This window comes from Pseudopipra pipra, chromosome 1, assembly GCF_036250125.1.
Source record: "Pseudopipra pipra isolate bDixPip1 chromosome 1, bDixPip1.hap1, whole genome shotgun sequence".
Lineage (NCBI taxonomy): Eukaryota > Metazoa > Chordata > Aves > Passeriformes > Pipridae > Pseudopipra > Pseudopipra pipra.
In genome coordinates, this window is record NC_087549.1 from 87,795,354 (window position 1) to 87,822,489 (window position 27,136).

Genomic DNA, 27,136 nt, shown 5'->3' on the forward strand with positions numbered 1-27,136 from the left:
GCTGAATACCCTATACCTGAGGATTAAAAAAATAACAGTAGGAATTAAGTAAAAAAATCTGGATCTTGTATCTGAATCTTAAACTGAAGGCATATTCTGATTATTTGTGAGTGGGGGGAAGGTTAGGGTGTTGTTTGGTTCAGTTTATTTTGGTTTTACTTGAGGACAAAATGTAGTACTACTAATAAAAATTGACTGATTGCTGGTTGTTCAGTGAAAATTTAGAACAAGAATCCTGAAGTCAATGAACTTGACTCTTGTGACTGCAAAGTTTTATCCATTCCTAACTTAATTGACAGGAAGGCCCAACCTCTGTGTATTAGTTACTCAAAAATAAGGCACTAAAACCCCATATCGGATGACTAATAATCAGTAAAATTCTCATTTATTTGAAATTTTTGTTCAGAATCTCTTATTCAGAGCTTCCCATAGTTTTACATGGTTTACTACTGTGTCTCATTTTTGAAAATTGTGCAAAGAGAGAGAAAGAGAATGCACTTTGACATTCATTTTGACTTTTTTTTCCCTTTTTTTTTCTAGATTGTGGGATTTAGAAAGGCAGATCAAACAGCTGAAAACTTACAGAGATCTCTACCAGGCTCTGTGCAAATGGATCTGTGATGCCAAGCGTCGGCAGGATTCTATTGAGTCCACGAAGCTGTGCGATTCCAACACTATCATGAGATATCTACATGATCAGAAGGTATGCAGCACCTGAATGAGTTGTCTTCTGTTATCTGTTTTGCTGTACAGAAAATATCAGTATCAATGCGGTCTGCAATTCAGTGGCCTGTTTTCAATTAAAAAGTACATAAGCTACCAAAAACCACCGTGTCTAGAAGGCAGGGGAAAGGAAATATTATTATCCTCATTACTTGCTGTCAGCACTGCTACTGATTATGAACAAGACTGTTTTTGGCTCCTACACTGACACTTTTACACATCAGCTTTGAATTAATTCAAGGGACTGTAAGATGGTGCAATTTATGGGACAAATTACAGCACAAAAATGAAAAGTGAGGAAATAATCTGAACTAAAGCCAAGGAACTCTCCCTCCCCACCACTGGGGTGTGTTCAGTTGTTGGGTGTTCTTTCTGAGAACAACCTACTCGTGCACAGAGAGCTTGCTATTGCAAAAACTGCCCACCTACAGGTCACTTCAGGTCTCAGCCCCAGGGGTTGCAGTAGTCTCCTGCTGCAGGTGCTTTCTGATGGAGGCAGCGTGTACAGGAGGAAATACTGGTAAATCTTGAGGGAGTGTTTCATGGCTCACTTTTTTCTTGACAGAACTTGCACAGTGAAATCTGTGGGAAGAGAGACAAAGTTGAGGAGCTTCTCAAGCATGCAGATCAGTGCTCAGCTGCAATTAAGGTACTTGGGTCTCAGCATTTTTATGGGGTGTGGTTTTTCATGGTCAGACGCATCTCATTGTTATTGTCATTCTCTGCTGACGGGTGAGAAGTTGGCTCCCTGATGTGTGTGTACAGAAATTGCTGGGGTAAAGCACTTTTGTGTATAAAATACAATGAAAGCAATTTTGTACTTGCCACCTGAAGACTATGGGATCATGCAGAAGGTACCAGTGAGAGCTTCTCTTCAGGTGAAGCGAAGCCTCCTTCTAGCCAGACTAAACTTTCCAGTTCACATGTTAAAAAATGTAAGGGAGTGAAGAACAGATTGATATCTTATGAATTCGATCTGATTAGGATCTGATCTAAGAGGAAAGACAAATGCAGGTTAGCAGGAGGAATGGTGTGCAATAGCCATGCAAACCAATAACATACAGAGGGAATGGTTTTGTGGTCCTTGTATTTTTATGTCACCTTTATATCTGTGCTTTCTGCAGCTCAGTCTTACTCTCTCTGACAAAGATTTTGCTAAATATGTGACATGGCATATGTGATACAAAAGAGATGGAGAGACAGTTATTTCTGATGAAGTTTTGGTTGATAACAGTGCTTAGAGTAGTTGCTCCCATTAATCTTTCTCATTTCCACATAGTGCTCAACTAACAGAAACACTTGTCTTCTCTTTTTTGTAAAACATTTTTTCTCTTTTTTCCTTGTCATTCTCCCCTATGAATCTCCACAGTGGTACTTGAACTGATGAGCTTCTGCTTATGACAGAGGATCATCTGAACATGGCCAGAAATATAAACAAGGGAAAAACATAGCTTTTATTAAGAAAACAAAACCAGAACAACCCAAAACTTTGCATTTTCTGAAATACAGATTCCCACAGAATTCCTTGGCAGTTGCTAAAGAGGGCTTACTTTTCGTCTTGTTTTTCAGGACTATGAACTACAGGTTGCTTCCTACAGTTCAGGATTAGAAACATTGCTCAACATACCTATCAAGAAGAGTGTGGTTCAGTCTCCTGCAGTGCTGATTCTACAAGAGGTATCTTTCTTTCCTCCCCACTAATCTTTTGAATACATTTGTTTGTCCATGTAAGCCATTCTGAGTCATATCCAGATGTATTCTAAAAATTAGCACTGTCACTGGCAATGTGCACTAAGCACGTAAGCACAAGGAATTAGTGCAGAATAGTCTCTGTGCTGTAAAATCAGACTTGGGCTTGTTTAGACAGTAGATTAGCCCTCAGGAATTTACCTCATTCCTATTCAGTGTCCATTGCATACATACTGTGAGAAAGGAAGATTCGTGCCCCAAGTGGTTTAATCACTTTCAACCTGGGAATTAACTACTATTAAAAATTTAACTGAGGTTACTCGTGACTGTCAGACAGGAAGAGCACGATGAACCAGGGGATGAAGGCTTGGGTTTAATATCAGATCAGCCATGGGGGAAAACAATCTTGAAAAAAAAAGTGTGGGTTTTTCAGAAGGAAAAATTTGTATATTTGGGATCCTCAGAAAGTCATGTGAATTTGTGAGGAGAATTTGCTTTTTACTTTGTCAAGTGATATGTTTCCTCAAGTGGATTGGAATCTTCTAAATGATCTGGGCATAGGTATATTCATATCTAACTCTGTGGTACAAGCTACTAACAATTATCTTTTTTTTTTTGTTAAGGCTAATGAGGCTCAGTCTCGCTATATAGAGCTTCTTACAAGATCAGGAGATTATTACAGATTCTTGAGTGAAATGTTAAAGAGTATGGAGGACTTGAAGGTATTCTAATCCTTTTATTTTCTTTACCTTTTATTTTTATCATATATTAGCAAACTATCACTGACCAGAGACAGAATGTACAGTGTAAAATAGTGCACAAAACTATATCCTGAACTCAGAGGTGTCCTATGAAGGAGACATACTAGCAGTGTCATGCATTTTTTGTGAAAGAGTACAGTGTCTTACAAAGTTACCCCCAAGGTCATGTAGGAGGTGAGATGGAGAACACTGCCCTTCTTGGTAAATAGGAGGTGCTCATCAAAGCATGTAAGAGATCCTTCTCTACCCATCCCAGCCTTGACCTCAGTGAGAGTACAGTTATGTCAGTGCTGAAAACTTGTTCCTCACAGTTAAGGGCACCTCATTTCAGGCCATATTCTAAAGTGTATCAAAAGGAGCAATTCCTGCTTTGATACAGCTCAGTGAAACAGAGAGGCCCATTTAGGAAGTCACATATACAGAATGTGATGCCCCTGTTTGAAAATCGTGGAGGTTCTAAAGGCGACTATTTCATACTTCGCCAGTGAACTTTTGGTACACCAGATTTTACTCTCTGTATTGCATCTCCCTCCCCTCATCAAGTATCATTTCCCCTCTGAAAGTCATTGTGCTTTTTTCTGAATAAGGTTTGACTCTGAATAAATAAGGATTCCAGAATTTGTCTTGATGACATTAAATAAAAAAGGATTTTTAGCTGTCATTGAAGGAGTGAAAAAAATACTTTCAAGTTGTCAGTGTTACAAATACATATTGTATATTGTATTGCATGTGATGATTTTGCAACAGTTGTCACAAGCATTTATGTGAGTTTTTCTGTTTGTTTGTCTTTCTGCTATCATGTTGCAGATGAAAAACACCAAAATTGAACTTCTGGAAGAAGAACTCAGGCTTGCTAGGGATTCAAATTCAGAGACAAGCAACAAACATAAATTCCTGGAGCAAAATCTGCAGAAGTACCAGATGGATATTTCTCAGCTCAAGGCAAAGCTGATGAGTTTGGAGGAGATGAAAAGACAAGCTGAAATGGATGGAAATTCTGCTAAGCAAAACTTGGACAAATGCTATGCCCAAATAAAGGATCTAAATGACAGAATAACCAGGTTGACTTATGAGACTGAAGATGAGAAAAGGAAAAGGAAGTTGCTGGAGGATAGATATGAGCAGCAGAAGAATGACTATGACCAGCTGCAAAAAACAAGACAAAATGAGAAAGACAGCCTTGGTTGGCAAAAGTTAGAGTCGGAGAAGGTCATCAAGGAGAAGGAGTACGAGATAGAAAGATTAAGGGTTCTTCTTCAGGACGAAGGCACACGGAAGAGGGAATATGAAAATGAGCTGGCTAAGGTAAGAAACCAGTTTAGCGAGGAGATGAGTAATTTAAAGAACAAGTATGAAACAGAAATTAATATTAAGAAGACCACAATCCAGCAGATAGCTGCACAGAAAGATGATGATGCCAAAGGCCTCAGAGCCCAGGTTGACAGACTGACAAGAGAAAACAGAGACCTTAAGGATGAGATTGTGAGGCTGAATGATGCCATTCTGCAAACGACAGATCAACGGCGGAGGGCAGAAGAAGATGCTCTTCAGCAGAAGGCTTGCAGTTCTGAGGTGTCACAGCAAAAGCATCAGTTAGAGCTGGAGCTGAAACAGATCATTCAGCTTCGTGGTGAAGACAACTCAAGATACAAGCAGGCTCTTGAGGAGGCTGCCTCAACTATTCAGGATAAAACTAAGGAGCTGGAAAGGCTAAAGCTTCAGCTTCAGGAAGAGGCTAAAAGCCGATGGGAACTTGAAAATGAATTGGCTAAGGTAAGAAACAGTTATGATGAGGAAATTATTAGTTTAAAGAACAAATATGAAACTGAGATTAATATCACAAAGAACACAATTCACCAGGTGACCATGCAAAAGGAAGAGGAGACAAATAATTATAGAACACAACTTGATAATGCCATGAGAGAAAATAGGAATTTGTGTGAGGAAATTAGGAGACTGAAGAATACAATAAGTCAGACAACAGACAATCTACGGAAAATAGAAGAGAATGCTCAGCAGCAGAAGGCAGCTGGCTCAGAGCTTTCTCAGAAGAAACAGCAGCTGGAGATTGAGCTAAAACAAGTTATTCAGAGGCACTCTGATGAAAGCATGCGGTACAAGCAGTCACTTGATGATGCTTCTAAGACCATTAAGGAAAGAAACAAAGAGATTGAAAGGCTGAGAAAGTTGTTGGATGTAGAAACAAGTCAGAGGAAAGAAGTGGAGGATGAAAACAGTCAGTTAAAAAGAGTCCAGTTTGACCTGCAGAAAGCAAACACGAGTGCTACTGAGACAATTAACAAGCTGAGGATCCAAGAGCAGGAACTGGCCAGACTGAAAATTGACTATGAAAGAGTTTCACAAGAGAAAAAAGGCAGGGATCAAGAAACTGCAAAGTTCCAGAGCACTGTAAAAGACTTGCAGATCCAGAAACATAAGTTGGAGGAGGAACTTTGCAGACAGAATAAAAATTTAATGGAGGAGACGTCCAGGAGGAAGAAATTGGAGGAGGAAGTAGAAGGCATGAGGAGATCTCTCAGAGACCAATCAGTTAAAATAACTAATCTTACACAGCAGATAGAGGAAGTATCTATTGTAAAGAAGAGAAATGAAGATGACCTTAGACACCAAAGAGAAGTATTAGATGGTCATGTGAGAGAGAAGCAAAGATACATGGAGGAGATAAGAAAATACACATCTGATATTGAGACTTTACGTCGTCAGTTGGTCCAAGAACAGGAGCAATTAAAACAGGCTCACCTACGATATGAGCACTTACAGAAAACCTCTGAGGAAAAAAGCAAAGCCTTGAATGAGTGCAAAATAGAAATCGAAAGGCTTCAGTCTCTCACCGAGAACCTAACGAAGGAACACTTGTTACTGGAGGAAGAGCTGCGAAATGCTAGATTGGAGTACGATGATCTCAGAATGATCAGAAGTGAAGTTGATGAGAAAAATACCACCATTGCTGAACTAAAGAATCAGCTTCAGATGAGCAGCAAGCAAACCCTGGAACTTCAGGGGTTGATTAATGATTTACAGAAAGAAAGGGAAAAATTGAGACAGGAAATTGAAAAATTCCAAAAGCAAGCTCTAGAGGTATTCAAATATATTTTGATCCCAGCTTTACTGTCTCTCAGCTATATAATTAATTGCAGTGTCCATTTGAACAAATTAATTCACCCTTTGCTGTTTCAAGTCACTGCACTTGTGATTAACATTCCCTTTATGACTTTCTCTTATTAATTTTTAAATAAAAATGGCAGGATTTGGCCACTTCCTTAGCCTCTTTACTCCCTGGAAGTTCTAGGGATCCATAAGCTGTCTTATCATCTAGCCAAGCCTTGCCTTCAGCCCTTGCCCCAGGAGAAACATGGGCTCCGTGCCAGCCTCCACCAAACCATCCTAGGGGAAGATGAGAGTAAATGGAGTACAACTGTGCTTTAATCATGCCCTGCTGGCTGTGTGCTTCCCCGGGGTATTTCAGACAGGATGGGTTAAAGCAGTCCTTTGAGGCTGACCTGAGTGCTGTCACAAACTAAACTGGCTAAAAACCCCAGAACCAACAAGCTGTCAAAGTGCTGCTTAGCTGGTAAGGTGGTGACTACAAGTGAGGATTAAAGATCATGTTGTCAGCTGTACCTAAAGTACTTAAAGCCTACATTTCATTGACTGTTTTGGGGATTTATGTTCCTAAGTCACCAAGGGGATTTGCAAATTTTATGATTGGCCCTTATTTCTAAAACTCTAGGTGACAACATAAGTTAAAGAAAATATTTTTCGTATTTTATTCTGCATGGTTTCTTGTTCAAAGAGGTACTCTTTAAATACATACAAGTGAGCACTTGTGAAAATGTTTCTTTGTTTTTTCTTATATTTTCCCCTTTTCTCATTCCCATTCCCAGTTATTCTTTCCTTTATTCAGTTTTTCTTTCCTTTATTTTAAAAATCTTAATAATGGTTTCTAAAAAATACTAACATTTAGGATTATATAACATCTGTGCATATATATATATGCATGTGTTACAAACAGATAAACTTGTATTCAGTTTAATATGGACTGCATACAAATATGCATGCTTGTGGGTGTTTGTGTATGGGTGTACAGGTATGAAGACATTATGTGAATTAAAACGTAAAGCAACACAGGTAAAGTTGTTTGGAGTAACATATGAAACTAACAGGAAAGCAAAAATCAAGTAATATATTTCCTTTTTATCCATGTATGACCAGTCCTCAGCCCATAGAAATTCACCCAGGTTAGTAGGACTGCCAGGGATGGGGATGTCTGCTGAGCATCAGACTATTAGTTAGTCTTGAATGCTCTGTGTATTTGTTGGTGTACTGTGAGTAGTATCAAAAAGTTATAAAGAGAGAACTAAATCAGCAGAAAATCAAGGCTATGGATAACAGAATGGAGTCTCCAAGTCTCAGGTGGTACTAGAGACACTGTCAGTGAAGGGATAATGTACCTTCTCTGGTTTAAGTGTATCTATGGTCTCGGGTAAGGCACTGCTGTGCTAGAATGTTTTCCAGTGGAAGCTTGCTGCAGGTTAAATGACAGGCTGAAGAGCATTGTAAGTGGAGGACATAACTCTAACCAGCATAAACTCTAACCATCCTTTCTTGGTTTATTTCTTCACAATTGTAGGCATCCAATAGGATTCAAGAATCCAAAAATCAGTATAGTCACATTATGCAAGAAAGAGAAACCCTGCTGATAAAAATGAGTGCTTTGGAGCAAGACAAAGCCAGGCTGCAGAGATTAGAAGAGGAGCTGAACCGTTTGAAAGTTACCCTGGAATCAGAGTCACGTTTGAAGCAACGCCTGGAAAGTGAGAAGCAACAAATACTGAATGACCTCAATCAGTGGAAGAGCCAACACTCCCGAACAGAGGAATCGATAAGGAAGATCCAATGTGAAAGAGAGAAGAGTGAGAGGGAGAAGAATAGCCTGAGGAGCGAGATTGAAAGGCTGCAGATGGAAATCAAACGGATTGAGGAGAGATACCGGTGCAGACTGGAAGAGACCACTGTCAAAAACCAGTCGGAGCTGGAGTCCGAGCGTCTCAGGCTGCAAAGAGAGATTGAGAAACTGAAACAACGCCCATATGGGTCTCACAGATCTACGCAGACTGAGGAAGACTTTTGTATTGATGCCTCCAAGCTGCTGTTCAGTGGGTTGCGGAAGAAGATTACAGCAATGCAGCTGTATGAATGTCAACTGATAGACAAACTCACACTGGATAAACTGCTGAAGGGGCAGAGGTCAGTGGAAGAAGTCGCGGCTGACATTGAACCCTACCTCAAAGGGGCAGGAGCTATTGCAGGGGTGTCACTTTCGCCCAGACAGAAGTACTCTTTTGTGGAGGCCAAACGGAATCAGCTGCTTACAGCAGAAAATGCAGTCCTGCTCTTAGAAGCCCAGGCAGCAACAGGAGGTGTGATAGACCCGCACCGGAATGAGATGTTGACCGTGGACAGTGCTATTGCCAGAGATCTGATCGACTTTGATGACAGAGAACAAATCTATACAGCAGAAAAGGCTATTACAGGTTTTAAAGATCCTTTCTCAGGCAAAACTGTGCCAGTATCTGAAGCCATCAAGAAAAATTTGGTTGACAGAGAAACTGGGATTCGTCTGCTGGAAGCCCAGCTGGCTGTAGGAGGGATTGTTGATCCTGTCAACAGTGTTTTTCTACCCAAAGATATAGCTTTATCTCGTGGGTTGATTGACAAAGACCTCTACAGGTTACTAAACAACTGCCAAGGCAATGCAAAGAACTTCATTGATCCCACCACCAAAAAGGCAGTCACTTACATGCAGCTGAAGGAAAAATGCAGGATTGAACCACACACTGGTCTGCTCCTACTTCCAGTGCAGAAGAGGAGTATGTCCTTCCAAGGGATCAGGCAGCCCGTCTCAGCAGATGCACTGCTTGAGGCTGGAATAATCAAGGAATCAACAAGGAATGACTTGGAAAGAGGCGCAATTACAGTGGAAGAAGTGAGCGAGAGAATTATTGATTTCCTTCAGGGCTCTAGCTGTATAGCTGGTATCTATAATGAGGCTACTAAAGAGAAACTCGGAATTTACCAAGCTATGAAAATAGGTTTGGTTAGGCCAGGGACAGCCCTTGAACTCCTAGAAGCCCAGGCGGCCACAGGGTTCATAGTGGATCCTGTCAGCAACGTGAGGCTGCCAGTTGAGGAAGCTTACAAAAGAGGCCTTGTTGGAATTGAATTTAAAGAGAAACTTCTCTCTGCTGAAAGAGCTGTCACTGGGTACAAAGACCCAGAAACTGGAAACATCATTTCTCTGTTCCAAGCAATGAACAAAGAGCTCATAGAGAGAGGCCACGGTATTCGTCTGCTGGAGGCCCAGATTGCTACTGGAGGAATCATTGACCCCAAAGAGAGCTACCGCTTACCAGTAGAGACAGCCTACAAACGCGGCTACTTCAATGAAGAGCTCAACCAGATCCTTAGTGATCCAAGTGATGACACCAAAGGGTTCTTTGATCCCAACACAGAGGAAAACTTGACCTACTTGCAACTGAAAGAAAGATGCATAAAGGATGATGCAACAGGGCTCTGCCTTCTACCCCTGAGAGAGAAGAAGAAGGTGGTGCACACCTCACAGAAGAACACCCTTAGGAAGCGCAGGGTTGTCATTGTAGATCCAGAAACAAACAGGGAAATGTCCGTGCAGGAGGCATACAGCAAAGGCCTCATAGATTATGACACCTATACAGAACTAGCTGAGCAGGAGTGTGAGTGGGAAGAAATAACTATTACAGGATCAGATGGCAGCAGCAGAGTTGTCCTTGTTGACAGAAAAACAGGTAGCCAATATGACATCCAAGATGCTATTGATAAAGGTCTGGTGGAGAGGAAGTTTTTTGACCAGTACCGTTCTGGCAGTTTAAGCCTAACGCAGTTTGCAGACATGATTTCCTGCCGCAACGGCACTGATGAGGTGTTTCGGCATGAGTCAGTGACTCGGTCTCCCACGGTGCTGAGTGTCAGGAGTTCTTCTTCGTTGATCAGAAGCGGTTCTTTCTCAGAGACCCCAGATGAGTGCAGTCCTATTGCAGCCATATTTGACACGGAAAACTTGGAGAAAATCTCCATTTCAGAAGCTATACAGCGGGGCATTGTGGACAGCATCACTGGGCAGCGGTTACTCGAAGCCCAGGCCTGCACAGGGGGTATAATATGCCCTACTACCGGCCAGAGGCTCTCGCTTCAGGAAGCCACTGGTCAAGGCATCATCGATCAGGATATGGCCACACGTCTCAAACCAGCCCAGAAGGCCTTCATAGGGTTTGAAGGCATAAAGGGAGGACGGAAGAGGATGTCTGCAGCTGAAGCAGTGAAGGAAAAATGGCTGCCTTATGAGGCTGGGCAGCGGTTCCTTGAATTCCAGTACCTCACTGGAGGTCTTGTGGACCCAGAAGTGCGTGGAAGAATAAGCACTGAAGAAGCCATTAGAAACGGATTGATTGACGGTCGCGCTGCCCAGAAATTACAAGACACCAACAACTATCCCAAAATTCTGACCTGCCCGAAAACCAAGCTGAAAATATCCTACAAAGATGCAATGAATCGGTCAATGGTGGAAGACATCACAGGGCTTAAACTCTTGGAAGCAGCCTCTGTTTCCTCTAAAGGCATATCCAGTCCCTACAATGTCTCCTCTGCACCCGGCTCTCGCTCCGGCTCTCGCTCTGGCTCACGTTCAGGCTCACGCAGTGGGTCTAGGAGGGGAAGTTTTGATGCATCAGCAAGTTCTTCATATTCTTATTCATACTCAACCTTCAGCAGTGGGTCTATTGGGCGCTAATAACAAGTGAGGGGATGTGTCTGCATTTTATTATCAGTTAGATTATTCTATATTTCCTTTCCAAGAAGAAAAAAAAACATCAACAAAGTATCCCAAAGCAAAACCTTGAAGCCTTTTCTGGGAGTATTACACTTCTCTTCTGAAAAAGCTGTAAAATGCTTGAATGCAAACTTGCAGGTTAGGGAATGCAAAAGTAATATTTGTGAATTTTGAGTTTTGGTTCCGATTTCCTTTTAGTGTTTGGATTTTAATAGGTATCTGTATATTTTAAATACTGTGTCGTGCCTTCTCCTGTTATCCATAACTGTCAATCCATAAGGTGATAACTGAGGTTTGAAAATCTTGCAGTAGTTAATTTTTTTCCACAGACCTTTTTCAGTTTGCTATTATGAAGAAAAAGATATTAACAATGTGGATAGAAAATGCCCTTAATATTGGTTTAGAATCTATACCATAAACATGAAACTGTCTTTCAGATGCTCTACTTCTTTATGTTTGGCTACTCATTTTCTGAAGTATAGCTTGGTGGATATAAAGGGCTATTATTGGACTGGGCTTTTGTTTTACTGTTACCCATATACATTTTCTACTGTTTTGCTTGATTTCCCTGTAACGAAAAAAAATAAAATCTAAATGCACCATGTGACCTCTTCTTTGCAATAAACTTCTGAAGTTTTAAAATATTTGGTGTGTACTTATTAAGTTTGTCTGTGGACATTCTTGGAGGTGCAGGTTAAAGAAAGAACCATTTTTAAAAGTAACAAACACTAGCTATGTTATAAAGAATGTACAGGCACATTATTTTTCATGATGCTGAGACATCACTTTTATGAATGTGGACTTCTGATTCTATATTTTCAGTAGGAAAAGGAAGATAGCACCAATAAGGGAAACTATGCCCCAGAAGCAGAAAGCCTGTTTGCATAGTTGTTTATAGACTTGATGATGATGATGACGATCAGAAGCATATTTCTTCTGCTTGTCATCCAGCTCATTATCTCTGCAGCTGCAAGGGACTGAGTCAGATTCTCTCTTACACATTGATGTTACTTGAGCAAAACAAAGAACTGGCTGGCTTAGCTGGCCAGTATGAAAGATGCACAGGAGCATCTTTCAAAACCTGAACAATCACCTCCTGTAATGTCCTTCCTCCTCTTCTGCTGGCTCCCAAAAGCCTAGGCTGAGAAAATAACAGTAGGATATCAACGTTTGCATGATGTCTTCTTGTCCTCACTTCTATGTAGGCTGTTGGCAGCCTTCTGGTTCCTTTTATCGGAGCTGAGAAAGTTCCTCAGATGAGAAACCAGAGCAGGACGAAATGACCACGGTGTTAGAGGACACAAAAGTGATTTGAAGCTACTTCCGCTCTAATTAATGTTCCTTAGCCAGTGTGGAAAATGACTTGTATACATCGTCCTCTCCCCTTTGACACACCTCTGGGTGTGCAGATACCTCTGAGTAGGCACTATGTTCTCAGCAGAGTCATTGATCACATACAAGAATTTAGTATGGTTTTATACAACTGCTCATACAGTGCTTTAATGATAAAACTATTAGTATAATTTGCCAGTAGCTGAAATAAATTCCTCCTTTAAGTAGTTTAAAGCACATACCTGCTTTTAGTCCTGTACCATGTACATACTCTATGAATTTGATCAGTTGCTATAGATAGAAAGAAGCTGATGGGCATAAATGCTAGTCACTGTTAATGATGCTGCCTAATTTTTTGGTAGCACATTTCTTTTCTGCAGTAAGGAATAGCACATGTTTTGATCCTGCTCTCTCTGGATAAAGTTTACCCTTTAGCCTGAGAAGCATTTTCAGTGTTTTCTGAAGATAAGAGCTGTGTATAAAATCTCTGCCATATATAAAGTATCCTCAGTTACTGGACTAAGAAATTAAATGGACTGGTGGAAGTCAATGTTGGAAAGTAGGTGAGAAAGTGCCTCCTGTCTCCTAGGAAACTCCACAGTTTCAGAGATTTCTTTCTACAGCTGAGTTCATTAGCTGTATCATAGAGGAAGAGTCAATGTTGGAACAGCTTTTTGACTGCTAGGGAGAAACAATCCTGTAAAAAAATCAGTTTTATTTAATCCCAGTCTGCCTCTGCAGTTTTAAATGACTATGAGGTTCCTGCAGTCTACAGAAAAAGCAAAACTGGTCATTACTGAAGGGAAGTCCACTGTTGGGTGCATGCACCCCTGCAGTTTGCATGGGTTGAGAAATCCTGCACACTTCACAGCAGACTGGGCTTATGTTTTTTTGCTCAGGTCACTCCTAGCATCTCTTTTAGGTTGTTTAAAGCTCCATCCTTACACAATACCCACATTTCTAACTGCTCAATCAACCTTTTGTCCTGTCATGGTGACTGAAATATGAGGTAATCTCACAGAAATTATGATGACAGTGCTTTCCTTTTGCATACGCTCCAGCAGCAGCAGCAGCTGCTTGTGTGGCATTAGTGGTGGCTTTATACAGCCAGAGAAGCAGGAGACTCAGGTGCCCAGGGCCTGAGTAGCAGCTGAGCCAGAGTAGGCAGCAGGTGGGGCAAGACACTGCTGCATGGGATAATAAAGAGATGAGTTAGGAGTTTTCCTCCCAACTGTGCTGAGGAAGGAGCTTTGGAAGAATCTCTCATTTCCAGAGCTGAGATTGGGCACTTGCAACCCTGTGGATAGGTCCGGCAGACAGACGCATGGCAGGTGAGCACGCCCAGGGGGCCAGTGTTGCAGTGCTGAGGAGACTGCGTTTGTCTCCTCAGTGCTCAGCATTTTTGAGATGGGAGAGCCTTGCCTAGGGTTTGAAGAGCAGGCAGGCTGTGATTTATTATGGTGTGATGTAGCCGGGGCACAGAGATGAGTGTGGGGCTCCTGCTGTGGATTTGGGACTGGGTGTTCATAGGATCTGTTACTCTTTTGCACCCCAGGTGGAATGAACTCTATTCATGGATTCTAAAAAGAAAGACTGGCAACTTTGGATGATCTCTGCTGCTGAGACAGTAATTCCTTGGTATTGAAAAGCCTGAATGAACTTGTTGGTCCAGCCCGTAGCAGTGAGCGCTTCCCTGTGCTGGGAGGAGTGCTGGGCTGAGTGTACTCATCAGCAGCCTTGTAGTTTCCAGTCACTCCTCTGAATTTTCTGTCTCCTACTTCCTCCCTGTACCTCAGGGTAGGTGATGCTCACTCTTTTCAATGGTGAATGGTTGCCCAGTGTGCTGACTTGGCTGCTGTGGCTGGGGACGGTTCAGTCATTAGCAGGCTCAACTCCTAAGAGAATTGGGCTTTGTTCTGAGTAGGATTGAAATATATTTACAAGAGTTTTATTGACTGATTTAATGGCCTTGATGTTGTGAATTTGCTGTCCTTCGTTTAGAGGCTGGGAAATAACTACTGCCCCAAAGTGTGTAAAGCACCATATGGTTTGCGCAATCCAGCAGTGCTCAAGACAGAGTTTTGTCTGTCTTGGGCTTTTTGGGAATGTACACATGCCATGGTTAATTAATAGCCTAACCTTATGAATATGGAAGGGGGTGGGGAGATTCACAGAATAGCAAAAATATGACTTTGTATAAAAATGTTTCAGTTATTACTAAATTATAAGTATTTACACAGAGGGTGGGGTTTGGTTGGTTTTTGTTCTGGATTTGTTCCAATTTTTATATGGTTTTATAATATAAATGTGGAAGAGTTATTTACCTTGTTGGAGTTTCTGTGAATCTCGGCTGTTTCGAGAGGAGCAGAATTTACATGTGTAATTGTCTCAGGATAATGTTATACTAGAAAATACTTTTTTTCCCAAACAGTATGAGACCCTGAGCCCCGCAATGCAGGCTGTGCATAGCCCCTCTGCTTCTCTGTGTCCTGTGTTCAATAGCTTGGCGTTTAATGATTATGTATTTGTGATGAAGTTTAAATATTTTTTGTCCTCAGTTGCATCAAATACACAATTGGTACATTTATATCTGCATCATATTATAAAGAAAAAGCAATATTTGGGGCTCCATTCATTATCTGCCAGAGCCAGTTCCAGCTTTAGTAGTTTATCAGCAAAATATTTTATGGTAGCATTAATCCACTGGGAGGCTACTTTAGGAGAGTTAACATCCATCTGTTAATACTTGAGATGTTTAAGTGGCTGACCCCTCTGTAGATTTCTGTTCTGTTGGGAAAGTATATAATGCAATTGTTTGCTTCACACAGTCCAAGTGCACCTGGTGAACAAGGGACTGCTGGATACCCAGAGTGGCCACTGTGTTCGAGGGCTGTGTTTTGCCTGGCTGCCTATCTCAGGCAGACATGGGATATCCAGGGGACCCTGAAAGGGGAAAGCAAGTCTGTATAAAGAAAATATTCTGTAAGAGTGAATTCTCCACCGTGCGTCACAAAGTCATCTGCTCATGCTGCTTTGACCAGGAGTGAATCCATGAAATGGGGTGAAAATGTACTAGTGTAAAATTTGAGGAGGATCCAAGTCCAGCACATGCTTCAGAGAAGTATCAGTAACACAAGAAAATGATGAGGATTAGGAGGTCAGTGGAAAATGAGCAGCAAAGCACGGGGGGAAGACACGCTTTCTCTTAAATTCCCCAGTATGTGCAGCACTCTCCATGCAAATCATAGAATCATTGAGGTTAGAAAAGACCTCTAAGGTCATCAAGTCTAGCTTTTAACCTAATCGTGTCTATTTAATTAGAGGTGGCTGTCATTCAATGTATACATTACCTCCAAGACCATGGCATCCATCTAAACCAGAGACACCTCTGCCCAAATTGCCCTTTTACCTCTTTGTCTTTTGCAGGACACAAAATAAGAGGAGAAGCACATCTGGCCATTGTACAATTTTACTTTGTGAACTGACCAAGGGACTTTTGGATTCCTACCTGGTTTCCCCTGTTCACTCCAGAAAATCTCATAGGTCCTCTGGGTCCAGGGTCACCATTAAGTACAGGCAGATCAGATTTCTCTTTTTAAAAATATTGCAGTTGTTTTTTTTTTTAATTAGGCCAAGAGTAATGTGCTTGTTCTTTATTATATTTTTTTCTCCTATGAAAACACAGTACTGCAAAGTTTTTTACAAGGAAGTAAGGATAGAACTGGGATAGTGCTTGGCTGAGCTAAGGAGTTTAAAAACATAATCCAATTTTCATACTGCTTTATTTTTAAAACTTCATTATTGAATTTAGTTCAATGTTAAAATTTTTCTATAAATATTTGCATTAGGGAAATATCAGGAAAATCTTAAAACCTTTCTAGTTTTTTGTGGGTTTTTTTTGTTTTCATTTGTAAGACTGCTCATGGCATTTAGCACATGTTTTGAAATGGTTGTAATTGATCTAACATTGTTAGGGTTTTTGGCAACTAATTGGTGGGATGTGTATGGAGAAGAGTAGGAGGAATGCATTTATCTGTAGCCTGGGAACTTTAGAGCTTTCATTTCTTTCAGGATGCTATTAGAGATTTCAATCTAGTGTTTCCAAATTTATTCAACTTATCTGTGGACCCTCTGCTGTACAAGTTGGAAGAGGAAGGGTGTGGGTCCCACCATTTTTAGACAAATTTGACATTGGCCTTAGCAGATAACTTGGTTCTATTAAAATAAATCTTGGAATGGAGTGCAGAAAATATTGAAGTTTTAGAGGTCTTTTGTGATCTGACCTCAAAACACGAGGGGAGAAGTGCCATGGCTTTATATTCACTCTGTGAATGACTCTTACATGAACAGTGACTGTCTGGCATGTACAATAAATGGAACACTCCTCAGTGTGATTGATCCAGATAGTTCTGAAAAATAGCTTGATATACCTGTATATAGACCCATGGGTTGGAATATCTAAGCTGCACCTACTAGGAAAAGTGAATGCATGGTAAAAGCAGATTGGGCAGACTCTACTGAAGCCATTTTACAAAGTGGGCATCTTGAAGGGATATAATATTCCATGATTGATGTACTTAGCAGGCCAAGCCAATGTGAAAACTACGTACTTACAAACCCTTGATTTGGCACCCCAGAACAGTCATGGTGATCTTGGAATTCGTGAGCGGTGAGGAACTAGTCTTGGGATGGGAGATACCTTCTCCAAAGCTCATCTTTCCAATGCCTTGAGACTGGCGAATGTAGGAATTTTTGACTGGGACCAAGTTGCTTTCCCAGGGCTGTGAGATTACTAACTTTGGAAAGGATAAAATTAGTAGGAACTGGATTAAGTATCATTGGGGCATTTCTCACAGAAAGCTCATCACTGTGTTACAATGAACCTAACATCTACCCCAAATTTCTGGCAAGGGGTAGGGTGGACAATCAAATTAAGAACTGTTGGCGTTCTTGAGCAGAGAGTGAGACTCGCTCACGTATTACTAGATAAAAGAGGCACAACCAATTGTGTGAAGTATTGGCAGAGAAAGCTAAAGAATGGGTAATATTTCAGGAGTCACTTTTAATAGATCAAAAGAATTAATTATATAAACCTGACCTGATATGTTGCAAGGCAGGTCAGGCCTTTGTGGTGGACATAACTGTTAGATATGAGAGTAAAACCATCACCACTTGCTGATGCACTGGCTGAGAAAGGAGCAAGTCCAGGAGGTGAAAAATGCCAGTAATATAAAATTGATTTTATTTCCTATAGGTGCATGTGGGAAGTGGTATGAGGGCAATTACAGGCTACTAGCTAAATTAGGACTCTCAAGTTCCCAGCAAGCAAAGATTACCCATTATATTTTGAATTAAGCTCTATTTACATCTATGGACATTTTACATATATTCACAAGTCAAGCAAGAACTATTTTCAGTTCTCAGTTAACCAGACCTCTTCTGGAGGATATACAATATCAATCTGTGTCTTGAGTTCTCTGCTAATGTGCACAGAAGCTGTTTAAAAGGTCAGTTACACGTCTGCTTGATTTCACTTAACAGTGTAGATTTTACTTAACATTAGTAGTGTAGATTTTACTTAACATTAATAGTGTATTACTTTACTTTTTTACATATGCTTGGTGAGAGGTTTGTAAGTTTGCTTTCTTTCTCCCCGCTACCTTGCCCCCTTCACCACCCCCCACCCACCCCCCACCCACCCCGCTCTCATGGCAGATTTGGCTTATCTTCCTTCTAGAGGTCATTTTTTGAGCAGATTTTCTGAGATTTGTCTGCTTTTCAGTTCTTTAATTTCAGTATTTGAAATATCTGTATCTTTAGGTCAGATTCTGCCTTGGATCTTGAACTCTCCCAAAGTTTTGGTAAGCAAGTCTCCAGAAATATTCATGAAGATTTTTCTTTCCTGCCTCCTTCTGGAAACAAAAGCAGTTCCTACAAACAAGGCTTTCCCCTCCCACTGGAAACCTTGGAAACACCTTCAGTTGACAATTCTCATTGAACCTTGTTGAGCTGTGACTGCTGCACATCTGCTCCAAGGATAAGTAGGATTCTGCATTGTAGTAGGAAGGTGACCCTTCCCTTTGTCCCAGCCACACTCCAGATATCCATATAACTCGCAAGAAGATTGTAGTTATGTGTTTGCCTGAGAAGGTATCATTACGCTTTAGTACACTAAGCCTAATGTTGTCTTTCCTACTAGGCTTTACAGCAAACTGGAAATGGCATTTAAAGAAGTGAAAAAAAAAATAAATTAAAAATAAGAAATTGCTGCCTCCTACTATACTGGCACGTGGACAGACACACACTGCCACATGTGTATTTGTACCACTCTGGGTCCTAAAAGAGGGACCCAAGCTCCACCACTGATGATGTGGATTGTGCTATGTAACACAGTAAAGGCCAGTCTTCCTGGGAAGCATGTTTGACATTGTTCACGCTTACCTCCTGCCAAGGCAGTTGAAAACATTTGGGATCATTCACTTCTAGAAAAGGGTAGTTAAGGGCAATAGACTTTGATACAATCTCATTATGCAGTCAAGGTGAATCTTAGAAGAGTTATTAAGCTGGGCTCATCATGAGTTATGAAATTTTTATTTATTTTTTAGTTCTGGAGGAACAATAAAATATCTATTTCTAGTTCATTTTTACAGCAACCCTGACCAGCAGGACGGGAGAAGCTTAGAAGGCAGCAGCAATAGCCAAGGATATTACTGTATTGCATGGCAAGTCTCTTGGTGTAATCATAGTAAAAAATCAGGCTGTAGGAATCATCTGGAGTTCTTTAGCCAATCTTAGATTTTTGGCAAATCTTTTTGCAGTAAAGTCCATTGTGTGCTGTTGAAAGGTAAAGTTCTGGAAGATGCTAGTTTCTGCTATAATTTTATTTCTTTTCTTTTTTTTTTCTATGTCCCAGTTACTGTGAGTACTAAAACTGATTTAATGCTCCAGCCACACTGTATTGACTGTTGGAACTCAGGGATACTGTCTTAGCCCTAGTGCTGTGATCTCCAAGGGACACTGAGCAAACAATGAAATCTTTGCCAGGGTAAGCTTTTTGTGCCTGCAAACTGGATTCATTAGCATTTTGAAGCGAACCCTAACTCTCATGCTTCCCTGGACTGCCATTCACTCCTGAGATACCACGTGCCCTTCATCGCTCTGGAAATAACAAAGCACTCCAAATAAAGTTCCTCATCTTGCTCAATATATCTTAGTGTTTCAGAAGATTTTTTTGCTATTGTTTGTGTATCTAAGTGAATTTAATGCTCTCCAGTAATCTGCTTTGATACCACTAGATAGTTATTTCGAATATATACTAGGAAGTTTACCCATTGTGTTCCGCTTGTATGCTTTTAGTTAGATATCTTTGGGCACAAGTGTATAACTTTGATTTTTAGGCCACTTGAACAATGTATGGAACAGTTTGCTCCTTCTCCAGCTCATGCCCCCCTCAAGAGAATATCCTGTTAGTCTTTCAGGGAAGTGTCGTCATCTCCACGCCGTAATGCAGAGAAGCCCAAGTATTGTAATTAAGTCCTCCCAGAAGTAGGAATAAGGTGCTGTTTCACAGCAAGGATGCTGGCAATTTTCAAAAAAGGAAAAAGTAGGGTAGAATGTTTTCATTGTCAGTTCCTAAAAATCACTTTAAAAATTACATTTGCTTTTACAGAAATTTCCAGTATCGTTGGCAGAATCAATGAGGTAGGCCCAAACACAAAATGACCTTGTTTTATATATTATATGCTCACCTTCTCCAGCCTCTCCCATACCTCCTGTGTAACCTTAACTCTAGCAAAATTAAAGGGATGATGCTGTAATTGAGTTGCCTGAAATTTATACAAGATCAAAAAGATTGTGATCCTATGAATAACAAGCATTAGAAAATATTTTGCGAAAACCACAGTCAGGACTAATCATCCTGTAGAGTAGTAATTTCCTTAATTTTTACAGTAATGAAAAAATAATCTTAAGGCTACAGTGTTTCTGTCTACCATGTAGCTGTATATTTGAATCCTCTCCTTTAGCTAACCAAGTGAGATTGCTAAAGTGCTCTGTGTCATTTCTAAGAAATTTGTGCAGAAATAGCAACCTTAAAGAGTAGGCAGGTTTTGGTAGTTCTAGTCTTTCAGCTAAGCCTGCTGAAAATCACTGAATACTTTCTTAAGCCTAATTTTTGCAATCTTCTAGGTGCTTGAGTGTCAGTCCTGTTGGAATTGGGAGGACTCATTCTGGGGAAAGGTATTTCGATGACTGAGCATAAATAGTAACTTGTAAAAGCATTTTTGTTACCGTGGTGCGGTCTAGAATGTATTGGGCCTGTCTACACCTTTTGGGAGTACCAGCACTGGGATAAATCCTGCATTCATCCTGCTTTTGCTGACTTTAGCTGACTTTCCTTATATAGCCTGAGCAGAAAACAGACGTGGGTATTTAGGATTGGCTTCTGCTGATTGTAAGCTACACCTAAAGAGAATATATAGGATCTGTGGTGGGTCCCACTGGCTATAATAGTAACTTAATGAGCAGTGATGTGTCTCAATGCATTAAACTGGTGGAAGGTGGTAAACATGAAGATTGTCACTTGCATAGAGAAGATATACTGGTGTTTGAACTGAAATTTATCTTAAGGATAATATTTTCAGAAGGTACAATGATTACATGTCTATCTGTAGTGAAATGTTAGTATTGAGAATACTCATTTTTTGGACCTCTATTTCCTACATACTCAGCAACAAGATCAAATCTCATAAATGCAAATTGCAATTAGGCTGATATTTCATACCTTCTTTCTAGCACAAGAGCAACCATCTCCCTCACTCCTATCAATACCATTCTGGAATGCAAAAACAGCTATTACTATTAGGTTTTGAATGAGCAGTAAGATTACACTGATCCTTACCTAGCTGCTTCCAGCAAACAATGTAAAAATGCAGGGTAATAATTGTGTATCACATCATGTTTTGATTTAGACCTGGCAAGCTGGGATCTCCTTTTTTTGGAAAATCAGAAAATTCAGGCATTTAAAAATAGACACATTGAATCAATTCAATCATTTCTCAGCATCACAATACACACAATATAATCAGGTATTACTTTTCCTTACTAAGCATGAATGCATCAAAACTAACTTTGAGAAAGGTCATTGAACTACCAGAGTGCTGTGCTGCTTGGCTTCATCAAAACAACTAACAAAAGATAGCATCAGACTGGGGAATGCCGCAATCTAAATATAGGACAGGAATTTGCAAGTGAGCAAGACACGTAAACAAGGGTGAGATTGCTATGTACTAATTGAATAAATGAAGCTTCGTATAAAAGGTGAGATATGAGGCAATGCAGAATATTTGCTTTCCCACCTTTAGAATCAACTTTACCTTTTTCTTCAGAAAAACCAACCCTTTTTAATACAAGCAAGAAGTTTTTAAGCCCGTGTAACGTGTGGTAAAACGTCTCTCTCTTTCGGAATCACACAGATCCAAAGCTATTGAAGTTCCGCTAACTGCTGTGCCTAATCCCTGGAACCTGATATCTGATAATGAAAAAAGATAATATTTAAGGAAGGGAACAAAAGAACACAGCAACTGGTATATGCTTTGTAATTACATGTGCTGTTCAAGGATCTTGATTGTTTACCATAGGTCCTGAGTAGCCAGAGGATCTTCCAGAGCCTACTGGCTCTGAGATAACCTGTCAAGTATAAAGCTAGTACTAACTGGTAATTCTGGAGCAGGCATATTACAGATAAGGTGAAATAACTTTCAAGCTGATATTCTGGTACCATGAGTAGTCCTGAAAGATGGCAAAAGGATGAAAGTGTTAAATGAAAGTGATAAAAGGTAGTTCTACAACACTTGGTGATATGCTTTGCATTAACTCATACATACCATATGCCTTATGATTTTATGTATATATGTGTATTAGACTGGTCTAAAAGCATTTTGTTGGGAAGGGAAATAAATAGGAAGAGAAAGCATCCATCTTAATCCATAATGACCCTGTAGTATTTCAAAGAGAAGCTGTGTAAGAATCATATCTGATATGTTAGTCGTGGATGTTCTTGTTCAGCCAAGCCACCACTTTCCTTTTTAGTACTACCCGTCAGAAGATAAGGATGACAGTCTGATAAAGGAAGGATTTGCTACCTAAACAAAGGATTTTGGATTAAAAGCTGTCCAGATAAAAGTCAATGAAGATGTTAGAGACATGTGAGGGTTGTGGGATGGAGAAGTGGGCAGCAGTGCCAAAAATGTAATTTTTACTGCAATCACTGATTTCTTGCAATTTCTATTTTCTTACAGCCATTCTTAGAATTTCATATATTTCACATTATTAACAGACCTTATCACTTTTTGTTAGATGCAGTTCAAATGCAAGATACTGGCTTTTATATTTGGAATAAAGTTAGAGTATGAAAAAAAATTATGTTATTTCTAAACATCCAACAGATAAACATTATTTGCTATTCCTAGATGTGACGACATGGTTGTCCTCCCTATGACATTAGAATTACAGAATAATATATAACATACTAGTATTTTGCTGTCTTTGATATTTATGACTCGTTCTCCCAACCCAGTGTACATCACTATGAGTAAAAGTTAATGTGCCTGTCAAGAGTTAAGAAAGAAAAATATTCAGACTAGAAAAAGCATCTCTTTTCCAAAATTTAAATTTGCAGTGGGCTTAGAGCTGAAATTTACACTTGGATATAAATACAGATCCCAATCAGGGTAACCACACCTCTTTATGATCTTAGGTAAATTAAGAAGAATTAGAAGTACTTTGATTTGCAGCTGTAAGAAGAGAGGCTTTGCCTCTTGGAGATCTAGGATGAAGTTCTGGCTCTACAAAAAGAACAGGGAACTGACTACTGATTCCAGTGGGACCAGTTTTCTGCCTTAGTCCTTTAATATTTTCAAACAAACTCAATTTTTTAAGCAAATGAGTAATACAGTCTTGCAACCCCTTAATGTTTCATGTATTGTTAGAGGCTTGTTCTACTTTATGCCATAAATGTCTGTCCTCCTTACCAGGAGGACTGGCACAACCTGGTTCTCTTAAAAATACTGTTCTGATCTTCTGGGAGTTTCCACAGATCCCAAACAAACATCCTTGTGGGAAAGGGAAGAAATATGCAACAAGAAAAGCAAGTAAGTAGAGAATAGCTAGGCTAAACTTGGCTCATTTAAGTAGTACTTAATATACACTTCCCTTATATGTACCAAGTGGTAAAAAATAAGTGTGTCTAATTTCCCTATTTACAAATCCATAAAGCAAGAAAGTTGCCTGCTCATATTCCTGTAAGAAGAGGTGAAGGAAAAAACGACAGTGAAAACTAGGCAAATGAATTTATTTAAAACCTCAGGGAAAAGAATCCCCAAAGATGTCTTATTAACAGTCAGTCAGCTCACCACCCCAGGAACTTCACAGCAGGTTTCCTCTGTTGCCATGTTATGATCTACATGAAGTTCAAGCAGTGGCACATCAACCTGCAGGATAAGCCAATCAGAAGAGAGGTTTTAAACTTTCTGAACAGCTTCAGTCTAGCTCCAATCTGTCTGCTTATCCATACAGATACCTTCACTAACAGAGTGAGTATTTCCCAAACATAGGACTAAGTATAATAATTAATTCCCAGTTTGTGGGAGAAAGAGCTTGGTAGGTTTGTGGGTTTGTCTGCATGGGATGGAGAGGATTTCTGGTGCTGTGGTACTTTCATCTTAAAAACTAATCATGGAAATATTAAACATCAAGGAAGTCTATTGTGCATTTAGTGTGGAAGATGGTAAGGTCTGAAGCAATCTCAACTGAAAGTGAGTTTCTAGAATTTTTTTGTGTATGAAATCCTGTGTTGCTTTTCCGATGTTGGATGGCCTTGTGTTGTTTCAGTGGTGGCATTTTGCAGCAAGTCAGGGCCTCCTGGGGAAGGCAAATGCTGTGACTGCCAATTTCAGTCTCCAAGGTTATCTCGACTAGGGAACAGAGACTAGTTCTGTATTTTGAAGGAACCAAAGCAATGGGCAGAGCACACTCATCAGTCCTTTCTGTTAAACAGAAGGCTTAAAGAATTTTGAGCCAGTCGCTTCTAGTTACTGTGAAGCACATCCTTTGCACCTGAAATAAAGCAAACACTGTTCTCAGACCACAAACTGCAGCTCTGCTTCTGGTGCGCAGAAATCCCAAGGGGGATGAAGTAATAAATTTCTGCTATTATAACACATAACCAAAGTTGTGCGTAGGGTAACTCTTGGCAGCCGAGGTCAAGTGGAGATCTCCATACACAATAAGGCCCAGGGAGGAACATGGTCCCAGGCTCACCTTGCCAGGGCACTATCTCCATCTGCCCTCCTTGCTCTTAGTGACTGATGGGGGCTGTGCCTGCAGTCTAGCCATCTACACACAGCTGTCTTCCCCTTGCAAGTTTGTGCCAGGCTGCATCAAAAACTTTTCCTGTGTTCTCAAAGATGGCACTCTCACTGCCAGACCCTTCTCCAGCTTCATTGTAGTTACTAATTGCCTTTCTCTCCCCTTGGAGGTGCATCCTGAACTGGTCAGCCCCATCTCTGTCCTCTGTCTCCCAGAGGCCCCATGTCATCTTAGAACTATTCTCTTTTATTCTGAAAGATGGGGACAGTGGAGTATTCTTCAGGAAGAACAAATCTAGAAACAAGCTACCAGACAGTTTTACAAGTATTTCTTCTGAGTTGTCACTGCAACATTATGAGGCAAACACTATGAAGCTCCCTTGATAGCTGGCATGGGAAATTATGGTTGTCAGTAGAAGGGCACTAAATGTACCAAAGAGGAAGGAGAAATACCCAGGCAGATGAGTAAAATAAAATATTATAATTCTCATATTATCATATTTTCGATCTGAATTATAATGAACTGCAGGTTCCACTAAATCCAGTGGAGACATACTAATTTTCAGCAGATACAGACACAATATGGGTTTTTTAGTATACAGTCCGGCAGTCAGTTATGCTTGGGCCACTCACTACAAGAAAGATATCGAGGTGCTGGAGCATGTCCAGAGAAGAGCAATGGAGCTGGGAAAGGGTCTGGAACACAAGTCTGATGAGGAGTGGCTGACGATGAAGCTGAGAGTGTTTGGCCTGGAGAAAAGGCTGCTCTGTTATGTGCTGGCTTCATTTCTGCTATAGCCTACCAATAGTGGTTATTCTACATGTTCACCCTCGTCTGCTGGCCTTTCAGTAGTTGCATTCACTGTCTGACTACTTAGAGCAGGGGGTAAGTTTAACCACCTTAAAAAAGAGGACTCCACTGTGATGACATCAGGATCTCATTCCTCAGACAGCTGCTGGGACATATTCTCCTTTTGCAATCCTCAGAAATGAGACCTATAGCAAAGAAGGCTATTCATCACCTCAGTGAATTCATCCGTAAGCAAAAAATTAAGGGACATTGTGGTGGCCTTCATCCCTCTGCACACAGACATCACCTCACAGCTCTGCTTCTCTGCTTGACCACCTTTGCCCCTCTGGCTGCTTCCCGTAGCATCCCAGCTCTCTTTCGCTGTAGAAGCTGAATGCTCTCCTCATGTCTTGGATCTGTTCTCTGCTGCTCTTCTTCCCTGCTCCTTTCACCTGGCAGTTTGTGGACCCCAATCTAACACCCTCCACAATTTCCTGTCCTGCCATCTCGCAAATAGATCTCAGAGTGGTTTGGAAAGCCCAATGGCAAAGCTACTTCCATGTCTGCCCCACTCTATAGGCAGGACAAGGCTAAGGAGTAAACGCTGTGCACATCATGCAGAAGGTGAAATCAGCTCCTTGCTGATGACTTCCAAAAAGTACCATACCAAGGTAATGAGCTCCCTGGTCCTCTGCAGGGCCAGCACCCCATGACCATGAGCCTAGCCCTCCGCCCTCAGCCTAAGGACCCTCTGCTCTCATCCTCCCCCACACAGTGACTGTGGGCAGTGCTGATGGCACTGCTGGGCACCTCTGGCCAGGGCTGCTCTTGCTGCCCAGCTAAGCAGCACCATCAGAATGCTTGGTGTGACATCTTTGCTCTCTTTCTTCCTGCCACAGCCCTTTGAAAGGTACCTCACATGCTCTGAGAGGACACACATCATCCTTGCAGCCATGGAGGAGATGAAAAAAACCACACGGGCCGCTGGAATACCACAAAACAGTTTTTGTGGGTGGCCACATGTAACCCATGCCCCTTGCTAACAGATGTAAGTGGCCTGTGGCTGGATTGCCCTGCCCTTCAACCCTTTAAGGCCTTGTTCCTCCCTCCATCCCTCCCTCCCAAACCCAGGTATGGAAAGGGCAGCTGAGGCTGCACTCCAGTGGCAGCACTATCCTCACCTGTGTCCCCTCCAGGTGCCAAAGATTGTGAGCTTTGTGCATGAAAGCCTGCAAAGCATCAAGGAAGGACCAAAGCAGCACTGCTTTGACTCGCTGCTTCTCCTGGTAGCTGAGTTTTTCCCCAGGAAGGTAGTCACAACACTGTTGAGCATCGGTCCACAAGGAGACAGGTACTGGCCCTGAAAACCCTGAGGGCTTGTTCGCTGTGGAGAGAGGGACCCTGAGACTCTTTGGCTCCCAGACTCAAGGAATGCTGCAGGACACCTTTAAGGAGCAGGGTTCTCCATCCCACCAGGCTTTCCAGTCCTGGTGGGTTGTCCGCGCCTGCAGCAGCCAAAGCTGGCTGAGCCAGCCCAGAGCCACCATGCTGCTCCCAGCCCCATGGGGAACACCACCTCAGTTCCCCTCCT

The 27,136-nt window shown here is 41.1% G+C and overlaps 1 protein-coding gene across 3 annotated transcripts in view; it reads left to right on the forward strand.

Moving 5' to 3' along the window:
* The window catches only part of DSP (desmoplakin), a 38,591-nt gene extending 26,889 nt beyond the window's left edge, over window positions 1–11,702 (forward strand). Inside the window, exons 19-24 of one of the 3 annotated variants that reach the window (XM_064663939.1) lie at window positions 541–703; window positions 1,289–1,372; window positions 2,293–2,400; window positions 3,036–3,134; window positions 3,981–6,272; window positions 7,825–11,702. In XM_064663939.1, the coding sequence (XP_064520009.1) occupies window positions 541–703; window positions 1,289–1,372; window positions 2,293–2,400; window positions 3,036–3,134; window positions 3,981–6,272; window positions 7,825–11,019 (5,941 nt within the window). In that variant the 3' untranslated portion in view covers window positions 11,020–11,702. The remainder of the gene's footprint in view (window positions 1–540; window positions 704–1,288; window positions 1,373–2,292; window positions 2,401–3,035; window positions 3,135–3,980; window positions 6,273–7,824) is intronic. The other 2 variants (XM_064663947.1, XM_064663956.1) reach the window with 2 other exon arrangements.
* The last annotated feature ends 15,434 nt before the right edge of the window (window positions 11,703–27,136 follow it).